This window comes from Erigeron canadensis, chromosome 1 (assembly GCF_010389155.1).
Source record: "Erigeron canadensis isolate Cc75 chromosome 1, C_canadensis_v1, whole genome shotgun sequence".
NCBI classification, from domain to species: domain Eukaryota; kingdom Viridiplantae; phylum Streptophyta; class Magnoliopsida; order Asterales; family Asteraceae; genus Erigeron; species Erigeron canadensis.
Window position 1 is genome coordinate 20,889,217 of NC_057761.1, and position 26,162 is coordinate 20,915,378.

The 26,162-nt window shown below is 34.4% G+C and overlaps 3 protein-coding genes, 1 long non-coding RNA gene and 1 pseudogene across 4 annotated transcripts; 2 read left to right on the plus strand and 3 right to left on the minus strand.

The window, feature by feature from the left end:
• Window positions 1-1,801: 1,801 nt before the first annotated feature.
• Window positions 1,802-5,213, minus strand: LOC122602272 (ABC transporter D family member 1-like). Its single transcript, XM_043774984.1, has 7 exons — window positions 5,205-5,213; window positions 4,599-4,757; window positions 4,288-4,524; window positions 2,882-3,042; window positions 2,734-2,786; window positions 2,568-2,646; window positions 1,802-2,093 (listed from the first exon to the last, which is right to left on the minus strand). The coding sequence occupies exons 2-7, from the start codon at window positions 4,720-4,722 to the stop codon at window positions 2,007-2,009; spliced, it is 741 nt and encodes a 246-aa protein (XP_043630919.1). The 5' UTR covers window positions 4,723-4,757; window positions 5,205-5,213; the 3' UTR covers window positions 1,802-2,006.
• Window positions 5,214-7,003: 1,790 nt separating this feature from the next.
• Window positions 7,004-13,172, plus strand: LOC122586754 (annotated as a pseudogene).
• Window positions 13,173-19,900: 6,728 nt separating this feature from the next.
• On the minus strand, window positions 19,901-22,962 carry LOC122586762. Its single transcript, XM_043758754.1, has 6 exons — window positions 22,832-22,962; window positions 22,444-22,522; window positions 21,925-21,991; window positions 21,334-21,447; window positions 21,020-21,087; window positions 19,901-20,041 (listed from the first exon to the last, which is right to left on the minus strand). Exons 1-6 carry the CDS (start codon window positions 22,960-22,962, stop codon window positions 20,027-20,029), a joined length of 474 nt encoding a protein of 157 aa, XP_043614689.1. The 3' UTR covers window positions 19,901-20,026.
• Window positions 22,963-23,780: 818 nt separating this feature from the next.
• LOC122602289 lies at window positions 23,781-24,946 on the minus strand. Its single transcript, XR_006324202.1, has 2 exons — window positions 24,688-24,946; window positions 23,781-24,062 (listed from the first exon to the last, which is right to left on the minus strand). It is a non-coding gene; the product is annotated as an uncharacterized LOC122602289 (long non-coding RNA).
• A 96-nt stretch (window positions 24,947-25,042) lies between these two features.
• On the plus strand, window positions 25,043-25,975 carry LOC122586771 (receptor-like protein EIX1). The gene has a single exon (XM_043758759.1). The coding sequence runs from the start codon at window positions 25,043-25,045 to the stop codon at window positions 25,973-25,975; it is 933 nt and encodes a 310-aa protein (XP_043614694.1).
• Window positions 25,976-26,162: the final 187 nt, after the last annotated feature.

Consider the following 26,162-nt stretch of genomic DNA (forward strand, 5'->3'; position numbering starts at 1 on the left):
TTTGAAAGCGAAGTCGACTTCCATGTATGTACATCTAACCTAAATATAACCTTTCTCAATACCAACATACACAAAAAAATTTCAATGATTCATCCATCAATCATCATTCAATCAACAAACAACTAATTCAAACAAATAAACACACAATGTACACTTTTCAGCCCGAATCTCAATAGAGTAGGGAGATACGAACTCACCTTGATTGGCAAAAGAGGCTAATATCGAATTAAGATGAGATTATAGGTGATTATAGTGCTCCACGCGTCCACAACCTAGTAATGTATACAAGACATGCATTATTCACCAAAGACGATTCTCTAACTAGGTTTTAGCTTTAGTTTATGGCTTTGAAAGACTTTCGGGACCCAACATGGTCGTTAGGGAGGTCATGTAATAGTTTGTAACCAAAATGAAGTCGCCCCAAGGTCGCCTCATTCTCAAACATAAGTTATATGTTTATTTAGTTTATGTTAATGTCTTGAATTAGGTTCCAAAGAGGACACCCAACTTTAAACGACTCGTTTGTCATGTGTAGGGCACCAATAAGGTCATAAGAGTACATTCCGGAAAGGTCGGGACGATCCTAGGATGTTAGAACTAAAGCTAGGAAAAAGTTAAGTGATTTAAGCCCCCAACTGCGCCGCAACTTATCGCTGCGCCGCAGCTGAAAAACAGACTCGCGAAGCTGCGCAGCAGCTGAAAAACAGAATTGTGAAGCTGCGCAGCAGCTCACCCAGTTCAGCATCAGCAACCCATTTCGACCTAAACACACCAAAATTAACCCATAACTCATTTTTGACACCCAAAATCGATTTGTGAAGCCTCAAAACTCAATATGAAGCATAATTAAGCATGTTTACACATGAATAACCCAAACCCACTTCAAAATCTTTCTTCAAAACACCAAACTCAAGTTCAAATTCGGTTTAACCCATTACTAACCCTAGACAAACCCTAATTCGACTTTTGACCCGATTTGTGACCCGAAAATGTTTTGGCACAACTATAGATACATTTACTAACATGAAGTGAAGGTCATAGAGTAGAATTTACTTACCAAAAGCTTCACAAATCCTCAAACCCGAATTTTGATTCAAATGAGGTCATTTCTTACACTTTGGAACCCAAGTTTTTGATATGAAGTTAAAATGGTGATAAGATTTATTATTCTTGCATTAACTAAGCTTGAATTTCCATGAACTATGAATTAAATTAGAGAGAGAGAGTGAAAGGAGAGTGTGTTCTTGGGAGTAAAGAAGAGAGAGATAAAAAGAATAAGGGAAGGAAAGGATAAGGTGGGTGGGGGTTGGGTTGACTAAGGTGGGTCATGGGTCAAGACTTTGATCCATGGGTTGACCCGTCAACATAACTAATTAGTTCAAAACCCACGACATTACATCTAGCACACCGTCAACCGGCTCATTGAGTATACAATTAGTCATTTAACTACTATAATTCATAACATGACACTTAAAGTCAACAGGTCAAAATTCATGGATGTTACATTTTGTGCCATGGATGTTTGCCATAATTATATTCACTAATTTACTTAAATTGGTTTATCATTCTCTGTTATTAAACAGCTCAGTTACTGTCAAATTAATGTATATGCCCGATGTCTTGGCGATAAGAACAATGGTCCGGAACGAGAACATACATACAATACATGCAATCATAAGGTGCAAAAGTTGATTAGTCCATACTTGAATTAGTTGCTAATGAAAAATAATTGCTGTTAAGTGAATTTAGCCAACAAACAACTTTTTTAACTCTAATATACAATAATAATTATTCCTCTTAATACAGTTTAATCAAATCGACTAGATAGAAACTGTTTTACAGCAAAACAAATATACATGTTTCGTATAATACATGAAACAATCAGCTATATAGTTGTATACCCTATATCTGGTCTTACTTATTTCATTAAACTTTTGCCAAAAGACTGAATAGATAATTGCCTGACAAGTAGTTATGATGTCACCTTCAAATGAGAGGCTCTTAACTCAATGCTTGATGGACCGAAGCTCCCACTTTCCTTCTCCATCGATCAATCGCAATTCCATAGAGTGGAATGGTATTAAAGCAGGACGCTAAAAGGCAAAAAAATTCAAACTATTTACTTTAGTGGCTAAACAAACTTAATAAAGAATATACAAAATGGATTTTTACTTGCAAGTAGCGAGTTCAACCAATTCACATAGCATTGTTCAGGTCCCAATTATTTTCAGATCATAGTGGATTAATGGTTATACCAACTCTAAATACGATTTCAATGAATTAAGAATGTCAAAAGTCATATGCAATGATTTATTACAATGCATAAAAGCTCATACATCACTTTATGAAAGATGTTAAGGTTACTGATACGAGGCATATAACTTTTGTTATCAATAGTAATACATCAAGTATCTATAAATTAAAAATGTGCTAGTGGGTTGGCCCAGTGGTCACTACAATCGATTTCACCCCTGGATAAGATTTACCCGTTTCACCCGAACCCATTATAAGATGTAGATTTAGCCATCACCTATATTTATTTTTTGCAAGAGAATAGTAGTTGGTACCTGTGATGATGTAAAAACCGTAATGCCTAGATCACGTGCAAGCCTATAAAGGTGCTCTTCAACATCCACACTTGTAGCACTAGAATGAATACAAAAGGAAAGTAAATATATAAAAAGCAAGATTGGTAATGAATCCTTTCCTTGTGTGTAAACTATGTTTACTTACTTGGTGCATTCATCAAGGACACCAAACCAAGGCTTGTGAAAGAATAACCGGGCCTTAAATAACAGAAAAATCAGAAAGCTGAACATATAGATTGGCACATAATCTTATATGAAGATCCCATGATCAAGGATCTAAAAGAGAAGCTCACCATGCCTAATCTCTGTTGTTCCCCAAGAGAAAGGATGTCTTCCCAGTTTTGACTAGCCTCCCAGCTTCCTTCCCTTTCAAAAAGGTAAGATAATTTCACATTCTCTAGGATCGTTCTGAGATGCACATCCAGAATATTTGCGTCAACACCATCGTTTTGCCCTGGAAAAATAGCATAAACATGTCATGTGATATCTTTATAATTAAAATAATTAGACAACTTTGTTATCTTTTATTATCCATGTTGTTCCCACGAAAAACCTTGCCTATTATATCACTACCCTTATCACAAGTGAAGATGGCAATCACACCATCACAGATGACCATTTCAATCTATTTACTTGGGAATGAGTAAATTTTGGTTAGATCTTATCTCTAATGGGTCATATGATACTTAAAAAAAACCAACGACAGAGCAAGTCATATCGGTTAATAGTCACCATTTGCATATTATTCAAATATTATCAACCACCTAATTCTATTTAGGCAAACAAACCTAAAAAATTAGTACTGGTATACCTTTTAAAACCATAAATATTTATAATACTTGACACATTAAACATAGTTAACCCGACGGAACCCATCTTGTACTGTGTGCAATTGTGCTTATCTGTGCATTCCGTATATTCCGTTTTAGCAGGGTGTTACAAAATTCATCTGCAATGATTTATTACAACGCATAAAAGCTCATACATCACTTTATGAAAGATGTTAAGATTACTGATACGAGGCATAGAACTTTTGTTATCAATAGTAATACATCAAGAATCTATAAATTAAAAATGTGCTAGTGGGTTGGCCCAGCGGTCACCACAATCGGTTTCACCTCTGGATAAGATTTACCCATTTCACCCGCACCCATTATAAGATGTAGATTTAGCCATCACCTATATTTATTTGTTGCAAGAGACACTAGTAGGTACCTGTGATGATGTATTAAGCGTAATGCCTAGATCACGAGCAAGCCTGTAAAGGTGCTCTTCAACATCCACACTTCTAGCACTAGAATGAATACAAAAGGAAAATAAATATATATAAAGCAAGATTGGTAATGAATCCTTTCCTTGTGTGTAAACTATGTTTACTTACTTGGTGCATTCATCAAGGACACCAAACAAACCTAAAAAAATAGTACTGGTATACCTTTTAAAACCATAAATATTTATAATACTTGATACATTAAACATAGTTAACCCGACGGAACCCATCTTGGTTCAGTAAACAAGAACGTCCCTCTTTGACCCCCATTAAAAGATTACTTTTTCCAACCTGAATCCATCTTGAATAAAATACATTTGTTCTGAAACCAACTCCATTTGACACGTTATGCAACCGTCTCGACCCCAACATTTTCCCAACTCTAGAAGATATAGAAAACATAAGCAATAACGGTAGAAAAAAACTCACCTTCTCGATTCAAACTTAACGCCCTCTTTTCTGCTTGGTCATGTGAGAGAGGATAGATAATTTGATCTCTTAATGTTCCCAAACAAGTATACGGTTTCTGGAGAATGTATAATATACCACAATTGAATTCACCAACATCATTAACATTGTGGGAAGGTTTATGAATGTGTCCACTGACAATAGGCCAAAGACCACGAAGAGCCCTGAACACCGAACTTTTCCCACTACCATTTGGACCTTCAATATTATGTTTGAATTGTTAGAAATATGTAGATGAGGAATAATTATACAAAGAATATATTTTCACTAACCAGTAAGAAGAAGGCTTTTCCCTGGTACTATATTACACGTCAACCTCCTTGCTAACAATTTCTGTGATGGCGTAATTATATCAACCTCCGAAATAAAGATACCGTCCTCATTTTTGAAATGCATCTCATCGGACTGTGATGAAGTGCCAACAGTCTCATCTGTAAAATATTACCATGATCAGTTGAAATTCATAAATCAAGGCAATCCTCAATTATAGGAGGGGCATGACAATAAAGCATAACTACAGGTGGAAACTTCAATAGAAATACCGATTTACATATAAATGGTTTGATTTTTGGGAGTATTTTATACAAAACAGATCAAACCAAATGGTTCAATTAGAAGGAAACAAGGTAGACCAGTCCCATGTCTGCTCTTACTGTAAGATGAACCTTTTAACTGAGCCAGTTTTGGCCAGTTACCCAACCCATCAGCCTGCATATGTTGCGAAAATAATTATAACTTATGACGGCCTTCATAAATCAACATATAAAACAGTTCAATCTAAAAGTAAGGCGATTAATATAACTCCCCATAAAAACAAACACAGAATAACAAAAACAAGGAACTAATTAGAATTACTTGATAGCAGAGAATCCACTAACCAGATTGTGCAGCATTGAGAAGCTCTTCAAGTTCAAAAATCCGATTAACACCACCAGAGAGTTCAATGAACTTTCTACGCAGCTCCAGAATGTCACCAAAAGCCAAGAAGCTTTGAGATACAACAGATGCCAAAAACCGCAATGCATGTGTCAGCTCACCTGGGAATAATATTGAATCATTAGACTTGGATTATGATTTATCTCAAACAAATCAAATGGAAATACATGCTAGAAAATAAGGCAAATGGGTCAAATATATACGGAATAGGTTAAAGGGAGAATGGGTTTAAGTTTCTAAAGTTGCCCAAATAAAGAACACATAGCCTCCTTATTTGTTTTAATCCCAAAATTAGATAAGCATCGTTAAACTATCGTTTTTGCAATCAATGAAATGTATAGAACTATAAAATTGAAAAAAATGTGACTGGGGTCAATCCAGCTAACCCACAAAATCACCTTGAGTGGAGGTCAATGAACGGTGAGCTTTGTGCTCCATGGCATATAACAAGCTCAATCCCCAAGTAACATTGTGAGGCAGTTGTTTCGTAACAAAATCATCCAGTACGCCAAATAACCATTTCTTCCTCAGCAGAATTTTGGCATGAGCCAGAAGCTCATTAAATCTCTTGACTCGATCATCTGCCAGCAATAATGTATAAATCCGAAGTATTATAAAATGATACATTAGAGATGTACATATTCAAAATTTTCCTGCACAGTGCACACTGGCATAACTGGAGTATATCAATGATTTATTATTATTGTTGGAATACAAGCCAGTGATACCGTAATAATAGAGACGTACTATATTGACTAAAAAAACTTCATCTCTTTAAATTAGTTCTCAATAGATGAATAGAAGCATACCAAGCATTTTACTTGTAGAAATATCATATAGGTGTTCAGCAATCACAGACAACAAACTTTCAAATGATTTTTTCCAGTCTGCTTAGGCCAGTTATACTTGTGCCTTGTAAAGAACTATTCAAGTAAAAGGAGTTACCGCTCTTTCTCGAGCACCACCTCCGAAAAACGCAACAGACTCAGCATGGGTACGCAGCCTCTCATGCATGAACCTGGATGACGCAGATTATAACATGTCAGAAATATCCAAAAAGCTTCATTGCTTAAAACAAGGTGAAAACATATTAAGAGCACAATAATAACCTATAGCTGTATACCTTTTCTACATCAAGAATTTGACAGCTTTGGCCTTAAGACTGTATTCTCACTCACACATGCTTGTGTTATGTTAACAAAAGCTCAGTAACTACTCAATATTAAACATGACACCCAAAACAGACTTCCACTAGCTTTTCAACTCAAAAGGTACCCGGGCATACAAAGATAAATGTTACAACTGTTTGCACTCTTTGAACCATTTATGAATTGACTTATTATATTTTGGGTTGCAAAATATAAATACGATGCACTTGGCATATATAACGGACAATGAGTTTGAATTAACATTTGGCTTTCTTACATCACGCATGTTATTGTTCTATATAATGCATTAAATCATTAATGCTTCAATTTTCATCATGGTACCTTATAAAATAGAAACGACTAAGTTTGTGATATCAACATACTCATCAAAACTTCACGGATGGCAACACCGCTGGGAAGACGCCGAGAACAAAAGGAGTGAGAAAATTGGTGAGTTTTGGTTGAGCAGAGAGGGAAAAGGATTCTCTGTAAAGTTGGGTAAATTTTGACCCTTTTAAAATCAAGGGTCAAAATCGCTCTAACTTGACCCATCAAGTTATTTGTAACATAGAGAGGGTGTTCAAGAACAGGAAATGCCTTATTCGTTAGGAGCATGGTACCCACGTGATGCGGCGGTCGTGGTGGGGGTCGGTGATCTAGTGGTGTTGGTGACGGTATTATTGGTGCTGGTGGCGGTGTCAAGTAGTGTAGGTTGAGGTAAAGGTGATAGTGAAATTTTTAAATAGATAAGGACTTAAAGTGTTAATGGTTAAAAAAGAGTTTAGGTATAAATTAATAAATTAAGGGCAAAGTTTATAATTTATAAAAACCCTTTCCACAATGGGTGTTTATCAAGAGTAATTTAGTACTTTTCTATTTAACATTCGAGTACACTTTCTATTTGTAGGGGTGAATAACTTTTATAAAGGAGTATAGATATCCTTCGTAAAACATTTTCAAGATTCATTCGAGTTTTTTTAAGACATCTCATAAAGCTTTTAGTATAATATGACACATATTATAAAAATGGTAGAAAAAAAATAGAATGGAAAAATTGTTAATTATTGAGAACTCAACAAAATTTTCTCCACAAACCCTTATTACACAGATAAACGATATCTGAAATGTGGTTATAGTCTTTTGAGTAAATTACACTTTTCGTCACTGAAGTTGGTACATTTTTAACTTTTGATCCCTAAACTTTAAAAATTACAATTTTGACCCTAAAGTTGGCCAATTTTTTCAATAATCCTCCTTTGGCCTTACGACGTTAAAAAATGGCCGTTAACGTACGCACGTGCTAGACACGTGATGACACTAATGTCATTTCACGTTACACCGAGGGACGAAAAGTGAAAAATAGCTACTTGAGGGACGAAAAGTGAAAAAATAGCTACTTGAATGACGAAAAGTGAAAAAATAGCTACTTGAGGGATGAAAAATGAAAATCATATAAATAAATTTATTCTTCCATTCTTTCTTTTCCGATCATTTTTACCGACCCTGTAACCCGTGGTCGAGCTAGGAATTCAGGTTAAGGGTGCCAAATTTAAAAAAAAAAAAAAACATAAATAAATGCCAAAATATTTAATAATGGATTGATCCTTTTTTGCTTTGTCGTTTTTGGTAGGAGTGAGCAAAAATCGAACCGGAAAACTAAAAACCAAAAAAAGCCGAGAAAACCGAACCGACAAAACTGAAAACTGAACAAAACTGGTTGGTTTGGTTTTCATTTTCTAAAAACCAAATGGATCAGTTTGGGTTTTGGTTTCATATGCAAAAGAACCGATAAAAACCGAACCAACCGAACACAAAATATTTTAATTTATTTTATACTCATATCCTATTACATTCATATTCATTACTTATACTTAGTAAATATGTTAATATACTTAAACTTTTTGCCTTTTTAGGATACATTACTATATAATTTGTATGTTTTAGATAAAAATAAACAATATAATCAATTCGTTTTATCGAAAGTTATGCCAATTTTAACACTTAAAAAATATAATTAATTAATAAAAAACATCCGTATATTTTAGCTTCTATATCATAATTTTTTTCCTTAACAGTCGAAAGTTCTTCGGAAACCGAGAACCACCATCCCACTATGGTTAACAAAACATTGACAAAAGTCGATCCTTTCAGTCCTGAAAACATTGACAAAACAGTGATGGTTTACGATGGTGATAAAAAGTGGTGAAAAGTGGTGGTCTATGGCGGTTCGAACCAAAACCGAAGAGAAAAACATAATAATCGAGCATGCTCAGGTCTATAACAACCTGTATTAAAGCTTGAACGTTTTTTATAATTACAAATAGTCCCTCAGAGATGTTTTATCACAAATAGTCCATATGGTTACAAACCGGACGAAAATGTCCTCATGTGCATTACACATGAGGGGTTTAACGGATGAAAACTAACGGTAGTTAGTGGCAGGGACGACTAGCATTGAAAATGAAATGTACATGGACACCTAATAATAATAATAAAAAGCACAGGGATCAAAATGTGAATCGAGCAAACCACATGGACGATTTGAGACAATTTCTCTAAAATTTATTACATAATACATGAAAAACATTAAAGAAAATATATATTTAAAACCAAAACCAAAACCGATCTAAACGGAACCAAAAAACGAAAAATTGAACCGAACCAAAACCAACTCCAATGATTTTGTTTTTTTAAAAACCAAACGGATCGGTTCGGGTTTTGGTTTTAGGCAAAATCCGACTTAAATCGGCCCATGCTCACTCTAGTTATATTAACCATAAAATGAACTAGTTAACTAGTAGTTATAAAGCACCAAACTTTGACAACAAGTTATAATTCACAATCATCATTAGTTATATTATGATAATAATAACCTATTAAAGATGTCATTATATTTCTAATTAAACAATCCATTATTAATAGTAAACTATCAACATCAACATAAGTAATAAAATAAAAAAAATACTCCGTAAGAAAATTTGAGATATACCAATAAAATGATCGTTGAATGTTTATTAGCAAGAAACACTACCAAACCCAATTTTCTGAAAAAATGATTGTTTGATCTTTGCCTTTTGAACTTCTACTTTATTTTTTAACTAATTAATTAATGTCAACCGAAAACCCTCAATTTATTTATCGTATAAGAAACACAAGTGATTATGTGCTAACGGGCTTTGAAGGTGAGCCGGTAATAAATTATGGAATGAAATGATACGAAAACTTAGATTCAGGGACTACTCGGATAATCATTTATGTAAAATGTGATGTGATGTCAATTTTGTTTTATTTAGTATAGAGATAGAGATAGAGATAGAGATATTAACTAATATAAAATATAATATTGATCAAGTTACATCTAAATTTAAATTTGATGAAAATTTAGTTTTTTGTTTTCTAATATTAATATGTATATTAAAGTTGTATGCAGACTTGTACGGAGGTTAATATGATCTAATTAACTAACAATATTTTTATTTTTAATATATAATATAAGGTTATTTACTGAAATGGTACCTGGACTATCCACTATATTACTGATTTCATACCTATAACTTTAAAATTACTCTCATCATACCCCAACTTATCAATTCTCCACTCGGACGATACCTGACCTGACGTGTGTCAGTTTAGCCGTTAAGTTGGGGTATAACTACCGTAAATTTTAAAGTTTTAGGTATGAAACCAATAATATAGTAGATAGTCCAGATATCATTCATGTAATTAACCATTATTATTATTATTATTATTATTACTATTATTATTATTATTATTATTATTATTATAAACATCATTTTCTTTGAAACTCATAAAAATTACAAGAAATTAGTGAAATCCCGAGATACTATATGGCCCCCCACTCCTCTAACTATAGAAAAAAACAAAAAAAACAAGCATGCACCTTACATAGATATACACTCAATGTAAATTGTCTTACACACAAAAAGAAATCACTCTCACTCTCTCTTTCTAACTCACGGTTGTCTCTCTCTCTCACCTAAAACAACAACCCACTTTTGGGCATTGATTTTGGATTTATATCTAGTGTCAAAACTATATTTAATTAAGTAGTTTTGTACTAGATAAACAAATATAGTGTATTGTTATCTTGAGGAGAAAGAAGCAAGTTGAAGGGTGTGAAGTCCCTTCGATGGTTTAACCCATAAGTGTAGAATAACAAGTCAAGTAATCACTAGAGATGACTAGTATTAAACGTCAAGTAAGCACTAGATTGGACTAGTATTACAATTAATATAAGTGCAAGAATATATAATGTAATACGTACTTAAGCAATATAAAGATAAGCAAATAAGTAAATGGTGAGACACAATGTAATTTTCAAGTGTATTTTATTTATTGATGTTAAATAAAATACAAGGTTGTTGCGGAACAAGATATTACAAAGTAAGTATCTAAACAACCTATGAATTACAAGTGATCTAATCTTTGCTAAATAAACTCTTTGATCGAAATACTTAAAGTTGTGAAGTATGACTGTTTAGATCGAGAGTATATGAGCAAAGGCACCAAATTGCAAAAGTATGTAATTTGGACGAGGAAGTGACTTGGTATTTATAGGCAAAAAGAATAAATATAATATTCTTTTTGCCGTACAAATATGGTTACATGCATTTAAGGAAATTACATTAATTCCTTAAAAGCATTGATTAAAGTACAAGAATAAAGTCACATGATGGTGACTTGTCTTCTAATTAACCAATCACCTTTACATGCGTGTAAGGCTTTTAACAAAAGACAAATGGATTGTCCGATTAAAGGCATGTAAAGGCATAAAGTCAATTCCTCGTAATCAGTGTTCAGACTTGTAAGGTCTAGAACACTGACAAGGACTCCAGTCAGGAGATCTGGTAAGTCTTCCAGTGAGCTCCGCTATTTGTCAGACTTCTTTCCTCAGACTTCAGTCTTCGACTTAAGTGAGAATATTCTTCAGTGGAAAGATCTTGACTGGAGTGAAGTCCAGTGAACAAATCTGGTGGTATCCAGATTTCTATACAAGTAAGTTGTTCACTGGTCTTCACATAATTTCTGGACAAATCTTCAGAGGGCTTCAGTAGTTATGTCTGGAGCGAGTCCAGTAAATCTGGACCTAACAAAGGGTAATTTTGGAGGCTAGAACATGGGGTGTGTCAAGCTCCAAGAAGGTGTTAAGGATCGAGATCGGAACTTTGGATGTCTCCCCGGATAGAGAGATTCTATCTTGAATCTTTTAATCTTCATATTAAGGAAATATTCAAGCGTATGTTTTCTTGTATTCATTCTCTTGAGCTTTTGTTTAACGAGATGATTCATGGGGTTGGTTTCGGTTGCTAGAAAATTTTAATATGCTATTGTATATTACTTGCATGCTTCAGTTGCGTTAGATAGCACCGAAACCCTTCATAATCATCAAAACATCCATAAATGTCATGATTTTAATCCTTGTATTCTTATGATCTCTACTTGTTGTATATTCCATTTGTTCATTTTCTAAAACTTTAAAGACACAAATATTTCGAAACGTGTTATTATTATCTATTATTATATAAAGATACCAGCAATTTCTGTTAGTTATGATATTTGATGTTTTAGAGCTAATTGGTTAGCATTTTGAAAAGTGTAGATCGAACAAATATTATATGATACTTAGAAAGATGCATGACTGTCTCATGTTTATACTTGGTGCAGAAACAAAAGACCAGAGTTGTTAACAAGGACGTCAACCCTGTGTGGGATGAAGAATTGACTCTTTCTGTATTAGATGTAGTCAATCTTCCAATTAATCTGGTGAGTTTTAAACATGGATGGTTCAGTAGTTACTTGACTTTTCACTTGGCTTCAAAATGAGTACTACTTGTATGAATATATGTATAAAATATGATATATCTATACTACATTTGTTTTGGGCCGTCGGGGGGCCATCGTCCCTCCACTCCTTATACACTACATCAGCCTTTGAAATTTGAATGTACCTAAAGCAAAAAAGATCAGCAACATAATCTTAGTTGTCTTTTCAAAAGGCATAGACAAATAAACAACCAAAAAAAGGGAACGTATTAACAGGTAGACGACTATTCTGTGAGCTTACACCTTGTCACCAATTGAACATGGACATAAAACCATCTTTGTTATCGGTTTTATACTTGTATTAAAAGGCTTTAAGCTAAACATGATTTTTTTAATGTGGCAATTTCAACTTACTTACTCATAAGCTGTTTTGTTCTGTTTCTAAGGGAACAATGGGGTAAACTAAAAGGTAACAGGTCGCGTGATAAAACCAAAGGCATAAAACATCATCATTCGCTTATGGATTATGTACTTGGATTCAACATATTATCATTAAGTTGTAATAAAAGGGTAAATGGTTAGCATCTGGCTCGTTTTCATAACTTAACTTACTGGCATGCCTGACCAGCCCAATTGCCAGCTTTAATGTCATGTGTTTTGTGGTTTCAGACAGTGTATGACCACGATGTGTTATCGAAGGATGACCCAATGGGTGATGCAGGATTTGACATAAAATCGTTTGTAGAGGCCTTGAAAATGCCACGTCTAGAGCGGCACCCAAATGGGACTGTCTTAAAGAGAATAGCACCGGGTCAAACAAACTATCTAGTTGAAGAAAGCTAAATAACATGGAAAGATAAAGAGGTTGTTCAACATCTTTCTATTAGACTAAAAAATGTCGAAACTGGTGAAGTTGAAATTGAACTACGTTGGGTCCATCTACAAGGATGTAAAGGATTGTAGAATATATCGTTAATTATGTACTTTTTTATTAATTACTTTAAGCATTTCTTCGCTTAACATTATTTTCAACTTGTTTAGAAGTATCAAACTAAATGATGATCATTTTGTTTCCTGTTACAACTTGCCTTGTGTAATTTATCTCTCTTGAGGAAGTATACAAATTACAATGATTGTATAGGAGGTTTTATGTTAGAACATCTATTGCTAATTCTTCAACATTTTACTGATCAATGGCAAAGTTTTTTGGCGAATTACCATCTCTACCAGAGTCTTTAGTGAACAAAACGATCTTGGTCTCGGCTCCCAACCAAATGCCCCTTCATTAATGAAAAGAGTTCCAGTCAAGTCGAATATCTGGTAGTAAGTTCACCTTTGAGGATCAAAGATTTCTTTGAGATTCACAATAATATGTCTAGTATCTCGGCCCCCAACCAAATGGTTGAGACGTCCTGATTCTAATGGTTGTACCATGGATGTTTGCTATGATTATATTCCCACTTAATAGCACAATGGTTCAGTTTCTAATTAGTCCACACTTGAATTAATTAGTTGCGATGAAAAATAGTTGCAGTTATTAACTATATAGAAACTGTTTAGTTTCTTACAATTTAATATGAAATAATCATTCCTCCTAATACAATTTAATCAAATTGACTATATAGAAACTGTTTCTTACAGCAAAACAATTATACATATGTTTCTTATAATACATACATGAATCAATCAGATATAGTTGTATAACCTATTTCTGGTCACTTATATCATTTAGTTTTTGTCAAAAGACTGAATAGATAATTGCCTAACAAGTAGTTATAGTTTCACCTTCAAATGAGGCTCTTAACCACCCGAAGCTCCCACCTTCCTTCTCCATATCAATCACGTTATAGCCCCAAACAAGCTGCTTCTTCTTCTTCTTCTTCTTTTTTTTTGTATTGTATGTGGCCACTATCTCTTGAAAGACTTTGTGGCCCTTGTTCCCAAGTCTACTATTAAATGTCTTGTGGACTTGAGTCGATATCAACCCAAGTATCTGTTCATAAAAGATTTTAAGGCATGCTGAGTTATATGTGCACCCATTGCCTCTGTTTCTGAGTTATACAACGTGTATTCCTTATTTCTAGTTTCACTTGCAACCGAGTTCGACCAAATTATATAAAATTATTGAGGTCCCAATAAATTTGAGGTCAAACTGGTTAAGCTAATGTAAATATGATTTAAATAGATCATGAATGTCAAAAATCATCCGCACCGATGTATTAAAATGCATAAAATTTTGGCCCAAACCCATTATAATTAAGCAGTAGATTTGCCATCACATAGGTTTATTTGTTGCTAGAGAAAATAGTCATATATGAAGATGCCATAATCAAGGGTCTGAAAAAGAAGCTTACCATGCCTAATCTCTTTTTTTTTTCACCACGCCTAGCTAGGGTTGTAAACGAACCGAACGAACACGAACGGGATCTTGTTCATGTTCGTTCGTTTAACTTAACGAACGGTTCACGAACGGATAAACGAACATATTGTTGTTAATATATAGACATCACGAGTAAACGCAACGGAAGAATCGAAACAAATATACAATCAAGTTAATTAACAAAGAGAGAATTGAAACGTGTACCTTTGCGTAAAGCTTCCAATAAGATTATTATTATTGTAGGGTTTAAAGTAAAACCCCTCTACGATCGCACACTAGACACTCCTATACCGTATGCTAGTACCCGAATCACGAACCAAACAACCCTTTGTTTATTATCCCTAAAAGTCGAAAACCGAAAATCCCTTGGAGAGGGGATTTCGGCCGATCCTAAGAGAGATGAGAGGAGAGGTTTTTGCTTTGTGTAATTGTGTAAAAAACCCTTGGAATTAGCCCTCTATTTATAAGCTAACTAGTTAGGGTTTTAAACTTGATGGGCAAGCAACTTCAAAGGCTTTCCAAGCTTTATAATTTTCGGCCCTATCACTTTAGAATGAGGAAACTTCCACTAATTCATAATTACACACAAACACTTCCTTCTTAATTAATTAAATACATAATTAATTAATTCGTGATTATATTTTAATTAATATATTACATAATATACTAATTAATAATATAGAATTACCGTATCATTTCGTGTGACCCCGTAGGCTTAAATTATTTCCAGACATACGATCTATTATAAAATGATCACACTCCAACAATTGTTGTGTTCATTAAGAGATAAACGACCATAATGGCTTGTTCATGTTCGTTTGTTTATGTTCAGGAACGAATATTCACAAACACAAACAAACGAACACTAATGAACGAACAACTAACAACAATAAACATACATATAGTTATAAGTATTGAAACTTAAATCAAGATTACAAAATATCCATATTCTAAAATGGTAAGTTTTAAACATGGATGGATCAATAGTTACTTAAGTTTTCAAGTGGCTTAAACACAAGGGGGGAAGGTGTGGGCTTTGGTTTCCACACGGATTGGTTGAAGCCGAATGAAAAGTCCACCGCTACCTTTTTGGTTTCCATTTGGTTTGAAGGAAATCGGTTTGTGAAACCAATTTTGATAATACATGAATCATCCGTTGCTTTGTCTAGGAATTAATGAATTGTATCATTGCAAGCATTACTACTAAAATGAACATAATCTTTCTAATTTTTAACTATAAATACATATATATTTTACTACTACCCTTTCAAACACTTTCTCTAATATTATTTTATATCCATCACAAACATTTCACAAAAATAGATTCCTCTTCTTCCTCTTGTGATGAGTTCTTTCTTCCCTTCAACCTTCCCGAGTTATCCACGGGTAGTACACTACATTTTTTGCAATTCATTTATGATTTGCTTGATGACACGGGAAGCTCAACCGAAACTCGAATGTATATTGAACGTTACCGGGAAAAAGCTCATGAAACTCTAATGCGTGATTATTTAGTCGAAGAACCAAAGTTCGGCTACCATGTATTTCATCATCGGTTTTGCATGAGTAGGCACTTATTTTTTAAAAAATTTTGGTCACGTTGAAGAGACATTCGTATGGTTTCAAGAGGGGGAAGACGGACGGGAAAGAAACCTTCACGGCTCTACAAAAATGTACTTCGGCAATTTGGCAACTCACAATGGATGAACCTCCTGAAAACTTTGATGACTATTTATGCATGCCTGCAAGAACGTCAGTGAATGCCTTGACGGTTTTGGTAATGCGATAATTCATTTATATGGCTGAGAAAACTTACGCAGACCTACCCCCGATGACGCTGCATGCTTGTTCCAGGCACACGAATTAAAACATAAAATTCCTGGAATGCTTGGTAGCACTGATTGTACACAATTTGTTTGGCCTATATAAGAGAGTTGATCATCAATACCCGACTAGGCGACTATCATGCTTCAAGCCTTTGCTTCATATGATTTGTGAATTTGGCATGTGTTCTTTGGTCCTCCCGGTTCAAACAACGATATTAATGTTTTGAATTAGTCTCCATTATATCTTACCGAGCGAAATGGAACAACGCCAAACAGTTCATTGACAGTCAATCAATAGACGATTTTACAAACGTGGATACTATCTTTCCGACAGAATCTATCCTAGGTATTCAACATTTGTTTAATCATATCCATATCCAACTAATCCAAAGGAAAAAAAGTTCAAAAAACTACAAGAGTCGGCAAGAAAGAGTGTGAACGAGCCTTTGGTGTTCTTAAGGGGAAATGAAAGATTTTGGTACGTCCACTCCGGCCTATGACCGTAGAAAAAATTGGTAAACTCGTTTATGCGTGTTGTATATTGCACAACATGATTATAAAAGATGACGGAAGGACAATATCACTGGTTCAAGTTGCAGTAGTTTATAACCTGGATGCACTGCCTGAGTTATTAGAAGAAGAAATTCATCAACGCCTCCGATATGATCTTACAGAGCACGTAACGGCTCAAGACTTGTCGTACCTTGATGATGTAGCGGCTCAACCACTACCCATTGAAGACTTAATTTAATGGTTTAAGAATTATGTAACTTTTTTTATTTACTTTTAAATGTTATGTTTTTTATAAATGTAGTTTATATAATTAATATCAAGTGTTGTATTTTTTTTCTATGATTGTTTATCGAGAAATGTAAAAAAAAAAAAAATGATCATGACACGTTGAAAAAAAAATAGTGAGTTTTTGGATTAATGGGTTGAAATGATTTGACAACAAACTATAGGTGGATGTTGTGGGTTGATATATCATGACACCCTCTCCCCTATATACAAATTGCATGATACTACATACATATAATATATCTATACTAAAACATTTTTGGGCCGTTGGGGGCCATTCCCCCCCCCCCTCCCTCTCCCTCTCCCTCTCCCCCTCCTTATACACTACATGCCAATGTTTTGAATACCGGTAAATACCGGCCGGTATTACTGGTACCGGAGACCACGTCGGTATTTTAAGTCCAATATTTTTCCAGTATTTTTACTATTCAATATCGGCCGGTATTTTCCGGTATATTTTATGATACTTTAATGTTATTTTTTGTTACTTGTGAACTTTAAAACTTATATTTTGTTATGAAATACATATTTGGTATTATTTTTGAGTAAATTATAATTGCATTTTGACTATTTTTGTTAAATTGTAATAAGTTTTGTAAGATTTTTACACAAAATAATATAATAATTAAAAATAGTCGTACCAGCCGGTATTTCCGGTATTACCGATAATACCGGTAATACCGGTAATACCGGAAAATTTTTCCACGCCGGTATAACCAAAATACTGGTTTTTAAAACATTGCTACATGCTTTCCTATTGTCTTTTCAAAAGACTTATAGACAGATAATCTTAATCTTAATTTTAACTACCTTAAAGCATTTGATTATCTTATATTCTCAAAAAAAAAAAAATTTGATCTATCCAAACTACTCATCTAATTTATTCACTAATTTAAATATCTTCACCTAATATATATAAAATATTCTTAATAAAATTATTTACAACATACATCCCTCAACACTTAAAATAACTCCAATACATTCTTTTACATCAATTACTTTTATATTAATAACCACGCCACTACCGCCGCCGCCACCCTCCGTCGTCACCACCACCACCACTTGTCGCCGCCATCACCACCACCCATCAATGCCACCATCAACGCCGTACCACCGCGTCGCGTGGGCATATGACTAGTCAACTCAAAAAGGGAACATGTTAACCGGTAGACGACTGTTTACATGTTGCGAATTGAACCCATCAAACCATATTTGTTAATGTTTTATACTCATATTAAAAAGCTTTTGAAATAAAAATGATTTTTTTACAGTGGCAATTTCAACCAGCTTACTTTTAAGTTGTAACTAGAAAGAAATTTGGTTAACTGAGTTTTAATAGGTTGTGTGATGCAATCAAACTCTCTTATGGATTATGTACTTAAATCAAGGCATTAATATTAAGTTGCAAAAAAAAGTTTTAATGGTTAGCACCTCATATATCTGGCCGGTTATCATGATACTTTCACCTATTTACACAAATACTCTGACAATTTCCACTTTTGAGCGTGTACTAACCCTGGGGAGGACAAGGATATAAAGGATTGTAGATCGAATATATATTTTTTAAATTACTTTGAATGGTATTTTTTTAACCTTATTTTCATCTTGTTTGGAAGTATCAAATTACATTGATGATAATTTTGTTTTTGTTACAACTAACCCCGTGTAATACGTCTCTTTTGTAAGTATGCAAATTACTATGATAGCATTTGCGGTTTTATCTTAGAACATCTACTGCTAGTTCTATTTTGCCAATCAATGGCAAAACTTTTCGACGAATAACATCTTCACCCGAGTCTTTAACGAACAAAACGATCTCAGCCAATCATTATCCTGACCTGAATTTATGAAGATCATATATTGGTCTTGGCCCCAACCAGATGCCCCTTCATTTGTTGAAAGAGTTCCATCCATTCAACTCTAGTATGTGGAAGTAGATTCACCTTTGAGGATCAAAGATTTCTTTGAGATAATTTCTAATGGTGCTTGGATTTCATGTATTGAAACTCTTACAAATTCATTTGCATTCGCGACATGTATAGATACCATCAAAGAGAAGCATGTTTAGACTAAAGAGTTTTATATTAACACAAAATTCCAACATTCTACTGTAAATAAATTTACCCAAATTCAAATCCAAATGACACCATCATTAAGATACAGGTTTACACTTAAATTAATCCATTTACTTATAGTTTGCCATGGATGTTTGCTATGATTATATTCTCACTTAATTACTTATATTGGTTACAATTCAGTTTCTGTCAAATTAATAATTTGTTCAATGTTTTGGAAATGGTCAAAGGCGAAAACAACGAACAATTCTTGCTATCATAAATTCATAAGTGGCAAAAGTTGCGGCTCTAGCCAACACCTTTTTTAACATCTAGAGTAATATACACAGTCGGTTTCAACCCCCGGATTAGAATTACTTATTTGAGAAAAACGAGTACAAAAGTATTCCATCATTAAAACAATACTTAGAATTTAATTGAGAATTGAAATAGCAGAAAACCACCTAAGAATACACATACAGAGATCAAAATTCTGGCAAAATCCATCGAAAATTTACGTGTATAATACTGCAGCCATCGTTATTGACCGCCGTTAACATTGATATGTATGTGGCCACGGGTTCTTGAAAGACTTTGTACCATGTATAGCTCCAAGTCTACTGTTAAATTCTTGATCATGACACAGCAGTCGCAGGCATTAGCTGTCAATAATAGGAGTAACACGTTATGGACCAACAAGTTTTTTCAGTATGTGGCCACTGGCCACCATCTCTTGAAAGACTTCCAAGTCTACTTTTAAATGTCTTGTGGACTCTATTCAATATCAACCTAACATAACAGACAAATCTTATTTTAAGTAATTTAAGCAAAATTTTGGTTATTGAAAGAAAGTTTACGTATTTAACACTGCAGTCAAGAAACAACCGTTGACCGACATTAACATGTTACTATGACCCAAACAAGTTGATATGTATGTGGCTACTGACTTTTGAAAGACTTGGTACCACACATGACTCCAAGTCTACTGTTAAGTTCTTGATCATGACAATTGTGCGATTCATGAATACAAACAAGTTTCCTAAAAATACTACAGTCCACAAGTGTTGGCTGATAATAATAGAAGCAACACGTTACGGGCCCATACAAGCTTTTTCTGTATGTGGCAACCATCACTTGAAAGACTTCGTGTGATCCCAAGTCTACTATTAAATATCTTGTGGACTCGAGTCGATATCAAACAAGTTTCACACATATGGCACAAGGAACACCAAAGCCATGATCAAATTTAACATACAATCAGTATTAAGATTACTCCTTATTCAGTTTAATCAAATTGACTAAATATAGAAACTGTTTTTTTACAGCAAAACAAATATACATATGTTTCGTATAATAAAAGGAACAGACAAATATATGTTTTGTATACCCTATTTCTGGTTTTACTTGCAAGTAGCAATTTTGACCAAATTACTTAGAATTGGTCAGATTCCAAATATTTTTCTGCTCAAATTGGTTAAGCCAAATCTAAATACAACTGAAATGAATCAAGGGGTCAAAAGTCATCCGCCATGATGTGTTAAAAAGCATAAAAGATTATAAATCACTTTATGAAAGAAGTCAAGATTATTGATATGAGGCAGAGTTTTTGTAATCAATAACTATACGCCGATATTTATAAACTAAAAGGTGCTTGTAGGCTGGCCCAGTAGCCAACGCAATTGGTTTCAACATTCAACCCGCAAATAAGATTTACCCATTTAACCCAAACCCATTATAAGCTGGCTGCAAGAAAACAGTAGTAGGTACCTGTGATGATGTAATAACCGTGATGATCATGTGCATGCAGGTAATGGTGCTCTTCAACAATTGTAGCACTAGAATGAATGAATGATTAAAACAGGAAATTAATACATAGAAACAAAATTTGGTAATGAACTCTTTTTATGTGTGGAAATTATGTCTGCTTACTTAACGCCTTCATCAAGGACACAAAATTACCAAGGCTTGTGAAAGAATAATCGGGCCTTAAATAAAGGAAAAAATTACAAAGCTGAACATATAGATCGGTACATTATCTTATATAAAGATGCCATGATCAAGGGTTTAAAAGAGAAGCTTACAATGCCGGATCTCTGTTGTTCCCCAAGAGAGAGGATGTCTTCCCAGCTTTGCCCTGGAAATACATCTTGCTAGATGCACATCTAGAATATTTGCGTCAACACTATCGTTTTGCCCTGGAAATATATCATAAACACGTGACACAATATCTTTATTAAATTGAAGCACTCCGACAACACATATGAAGCCATCACACCATCACAGATGAGCATCTCAGCCCATTTACTTGAGAAATGAGAATGGGTCGAGTTTGGGAACAAAAACTAACTAAACTGATGGTCTGATGGAGCAAGTCATATGGGTTGATAGTCACCATATGTATTAAGTCAAATATTATGAACCTCAAACTATATTAGTGCTATAGCTTTTTAAAAACCATAACTATCTATATTACTTAATACTTGGTCAACTCAACCTAAAAATCCCTTTATAACCCCCTTAAAGAAATTACTTATTTCAGCTAGAATCCATCTTGAAAACAATATTAACTGTTGTATAACGAACTCCTTTGGACACGTTACGCAACCGTCTCGACCCAGCCATTTTCCCACCTCAAGAAGAAATAGAAAAGATAAGCAAAAAACAAAACTCACCTTCTCGATACAAACTTAATGCCCTCTTTTCTGGTCTTGTGTGATAATATCTAATCTCGCAATGTTCCTAAACATGTATACGGTAATTTATTCTCGTAATGCATCCTCTGACAATAGGCCAAAGACCACGGAGAACCCTGAACACAGAACTTTTCCCAATACATTTGCACCTTCAAGTTTATGTTTGAATTGTCAGAAAAATGTACAATACTATAAACAATATATTTTTCCTAACCAGTAAGACGAAGGCTTTTATGTGGTACCTTAATCACATGTTAATTTCCTTGCTAACAGTAATGTCATCTCTGAAGCCCAATTCGACCACTACCATTAAGATTCTTATGCTGGGTAACATTAACTAAAAAATCTTTCCCACCATCATTAACCAAAAGAATAAATTATTAAACCAAAAGAATAAATCATTTCTTAATGTCATCAACTAAATTGTGAAACTGAATTCGGGATACTTTTAGGCAACTCACCATCATTAACCAAAAGAATAAATCATTGGCTAGCAACCTGTCTAGGGATGCAGCCAAAAAGGGTCAAAACCTTGGGTACAATCACACCAAGGAAAGCTTTTTGTACAGAATCCAACCTATACAACTAGAGCAGAGATAAAAAACATATGCAAAAACTATATTGGCAATACAACAGCTGAAATAACAAAAATTCTATTCAAAATAGGCCTATTATTCGGAATAAAAAAACCATCAATTGTGATCAGGGAAACTAACAAAACCACCCGAAGGAAATGCTCTTAAAGAATACTCAGCATTTTAGAACTAAAGTTAGATAAATTAAGCCCAAAACTAATAGCAAATTTACATACATGAACTCCTGAAGTGAAGCATCTTAAAAAAGACCACTTTCGTGAAAAACTATAGTAGTTGCTGTAAAAACTGACACAGTTTCATGTACAGATTGTGCGCTTTCAAACCCACCAAAAGTAAAGTCACTCGGATAATGCTTATGTTCGGGGTTCAAGGCTCTCCATGGTCTTTGGCCTTTTGTATGACCATTAAGCAAAATAATCATTAGCAAAATAACAGATAGCTTGAAAGATGACACGATAGCAAAAAATTACCCGATACCTTGAAACCTCTGAAGAAGCTGAAAACAACCAAAGAAGACACATCCTACTTTAAAAGGTTAGAGAAATCACAACTTTTGCTATTGATAGAAAGTTTACATGATTAACACTGCAGCCAACAACCATTGACCAATATTAACATGTTATTATGACCCAAACAAATTGATATGTATGTGGGCACTGGCTCTAGAAAGACGTCGTACCATTCATAACTCCAAGTCTACTGTTAAATTCTTGATTATGACCATTGTGACCCACAAGCTTTTTCTGTATGTGGCCACCATCTCTTGACTGACTCCAAGTCTACTATAAATTATCTTGTGGACTATGTCGATATCAACCTAAGTAAACATTCATAAAATCTAAGGCATGCGGTGTTATATATATGCCCCACTCCCCCTGTATCTTAATTATACAACATCTACTCTATCTTAATAATTACTCCAAAATGAAAACCACTAACTTTATTGTCAATCTTACAATATTATACATGTTCTTTCAAACATATTGCACAAGCAGCAACAATACCACAATCACGGCTTCTTCAAACGTAACATGTATCCAAAGAGAGCGACAATCTAATAAATACAACTTGAGTAAAGATAAATAACATATGCAAAATTATATTTGCAATCACACCAGCTGAAATAACAAATATTATCCAAAATAGGCCTATTTAATTTCATCATCAATTTGGAATTTGGGATATCACTATCATGATCATTATCAGGAAAACCAACAAAGACACCTAATGGAAATGCTCTTAAAGAATACTCAGCATAATTGGCATTAAATTTAGCTTAAATAGGCCTAAAACCAAAAGCAAATTTACTTACATGAATTCCTTGAAATCAAGCACCTAAAATATGCCCACTTTCATGAGCAACTATAATTGCAGTTTAAATCGACACAGCTTTAAGTACAAAACCCACCAAAACCAAAGCCTGCTAAAGACTGACACAGCTAAAGTTTCGTGTTCAGGCCTCTCCGTGGTACTTGGCCTATTGTCACCACCAAACTTGGACCAATACACCAAGCCTTGGACCTGCAACACAATGAAATCTGTCATCCTCATGACTCCCAAAACAAAATAAAAACTGAGACACCAAAGAAAGATGACATGATGGCAAAGAAATACCAGTCCAGAAGACACAACAAAAATTTAACTGGGAGATTAAAATTTTGGCTATTGATAGAAAGTTTACGTGTATAACACTGCATTTAAAAATCATTGACCGACATTAACATGTTATAATGACCCAAAGAAGTTGATATGTATGTGGCCATTCATGAATCCAAGTCTACAGTTAAATTCTTGATCATGACAATTGTGCAATTCATAAATACAAATTATTCCAAAACACAGCAGCTAACAAGCATTGGCTGGGCATAATACGAGTAAACACGTTATGGACCCATAAGCTTTTTGCCTTTTTCTGTGTGTGGCCACTACTCTTGAAAGACTTTGGGTGATCCTAGACTGACTCCAAGTCTACTATGAAATATCTTGTGGACTCAAGTCGATATCTACCTAAGTATACATTCATAAAAGATTTTAAGGCATGCTGTGTTATATATATGCCCCATTCACCCCGTATCTGAATTATACAACATCTACTCTATCCTAATTACTCCAAAATGGAAGCCACTAATTTTATTGTCAATCTTACAATATTATGCCTGTTCTTTCAAACATATGGCGCAAGCAGCAGCAACACACCTTCCTCAAACGTTACATGTATCCAAAGAGAGCGGCAAACACTGCTTTTATTCAGAAAAGGCTTCACAAACCAATCAAAATGGCTGTCACCATGGACCGGATTAGAATGTTGTGGGTGGCGAGGAGTTAAGTGTGACATGAGAACTGTTCATGTTGTCTCACTTAATCTCACTTCCTATGGTATCAACTCCACCATCCCCGTTTGGTTATCAAACCTTACTGGACTCGTGCATCTAAACCTTCGAGGTAACAGCTTCCATGGGGGGATACCTGATTCAATTGGAAACTTGAGCTCTCTTTCTCACATGGACCTTTCATTCAATCAATTGTCTGGTCGAATACCAGATTCTATTGGAAGCTTGAGCTCTCTTTCTCACATGGACCTTTCATTCAATCAATTGTCTGGTCGAATACCAGATTCTATTGGAAGCTTGAGCTCTCTTTCTCACATGGACCTTTCATTCAATCAATTGTCTGGTCGAATACCAGATTCTATTGGAAGCTTGAGCTCTCTTTCTTCCATGGACCTTTTATGGAATCAATTGTCTGGTCGAATACCAGATTCTATTGGAAACTTGAGCTCTCTTTCTCACATGGACCTTTCATCGAATCAATTGAGTGGGAACATTCCCACTAGTCTTGGTCAGCTTTCAAACCTCTATTCCCTCGTTCTTTCGTATAACCAGTTGAGAGGGGATGTTTCTGAAATTCACTTCACCAAACTCTACAATCTCACCTACTTGGAGTTGTCTGGTAATACATTGATAACGTGGAACGTCAGCCGTCATTGGATTCCTCCCTTCCAACTGAAGTATTTGGATTTAAGCTCCTGCTGGAACATGGGACCCCAATTCCCAAACTGGCTTCAAACACAAACACATCTTGAACGCTTAGATCTTTCAAATTCGAGTATAAGAGACAGCATACCAGAGTGGTTTCACAACATCTCCTCTCATCTTCAATACTTGGATCTGTCCGACAACCAGATCGGACCCGAATTCCCAAATATTCAAACATCAACTCATCTTGAATATTTATTTCTTTCATATACGAGTATTAGGGATACAATACCAGAGTGGTTTCAAAACATCTCCTCTCATCTTCTCTACTTGGATCTGTCCGACAACCAGATCCATGGAAATCTGCCACGAATAATAGCGAATATCAACACAGGTATGCAATTACTGGATAATACTATAACTTTTTATTCTTGCAACATAAGAGATATGTTTGGATAAAAGCTTTTTTACGGGTGTTTGGTATGTTATGAGCTTTTGATATAACCATTGTTAATTTTGTTTGAATGTTTTACTTTTTAGTTTTTACAGTACTTTTTTTATCATGTTTGTTGTACTTGTATGAACATAAAAGACATTTATCATTTTACTTTTTTTCTAAAAAAAATATGTAGATTATAAAAGGGAA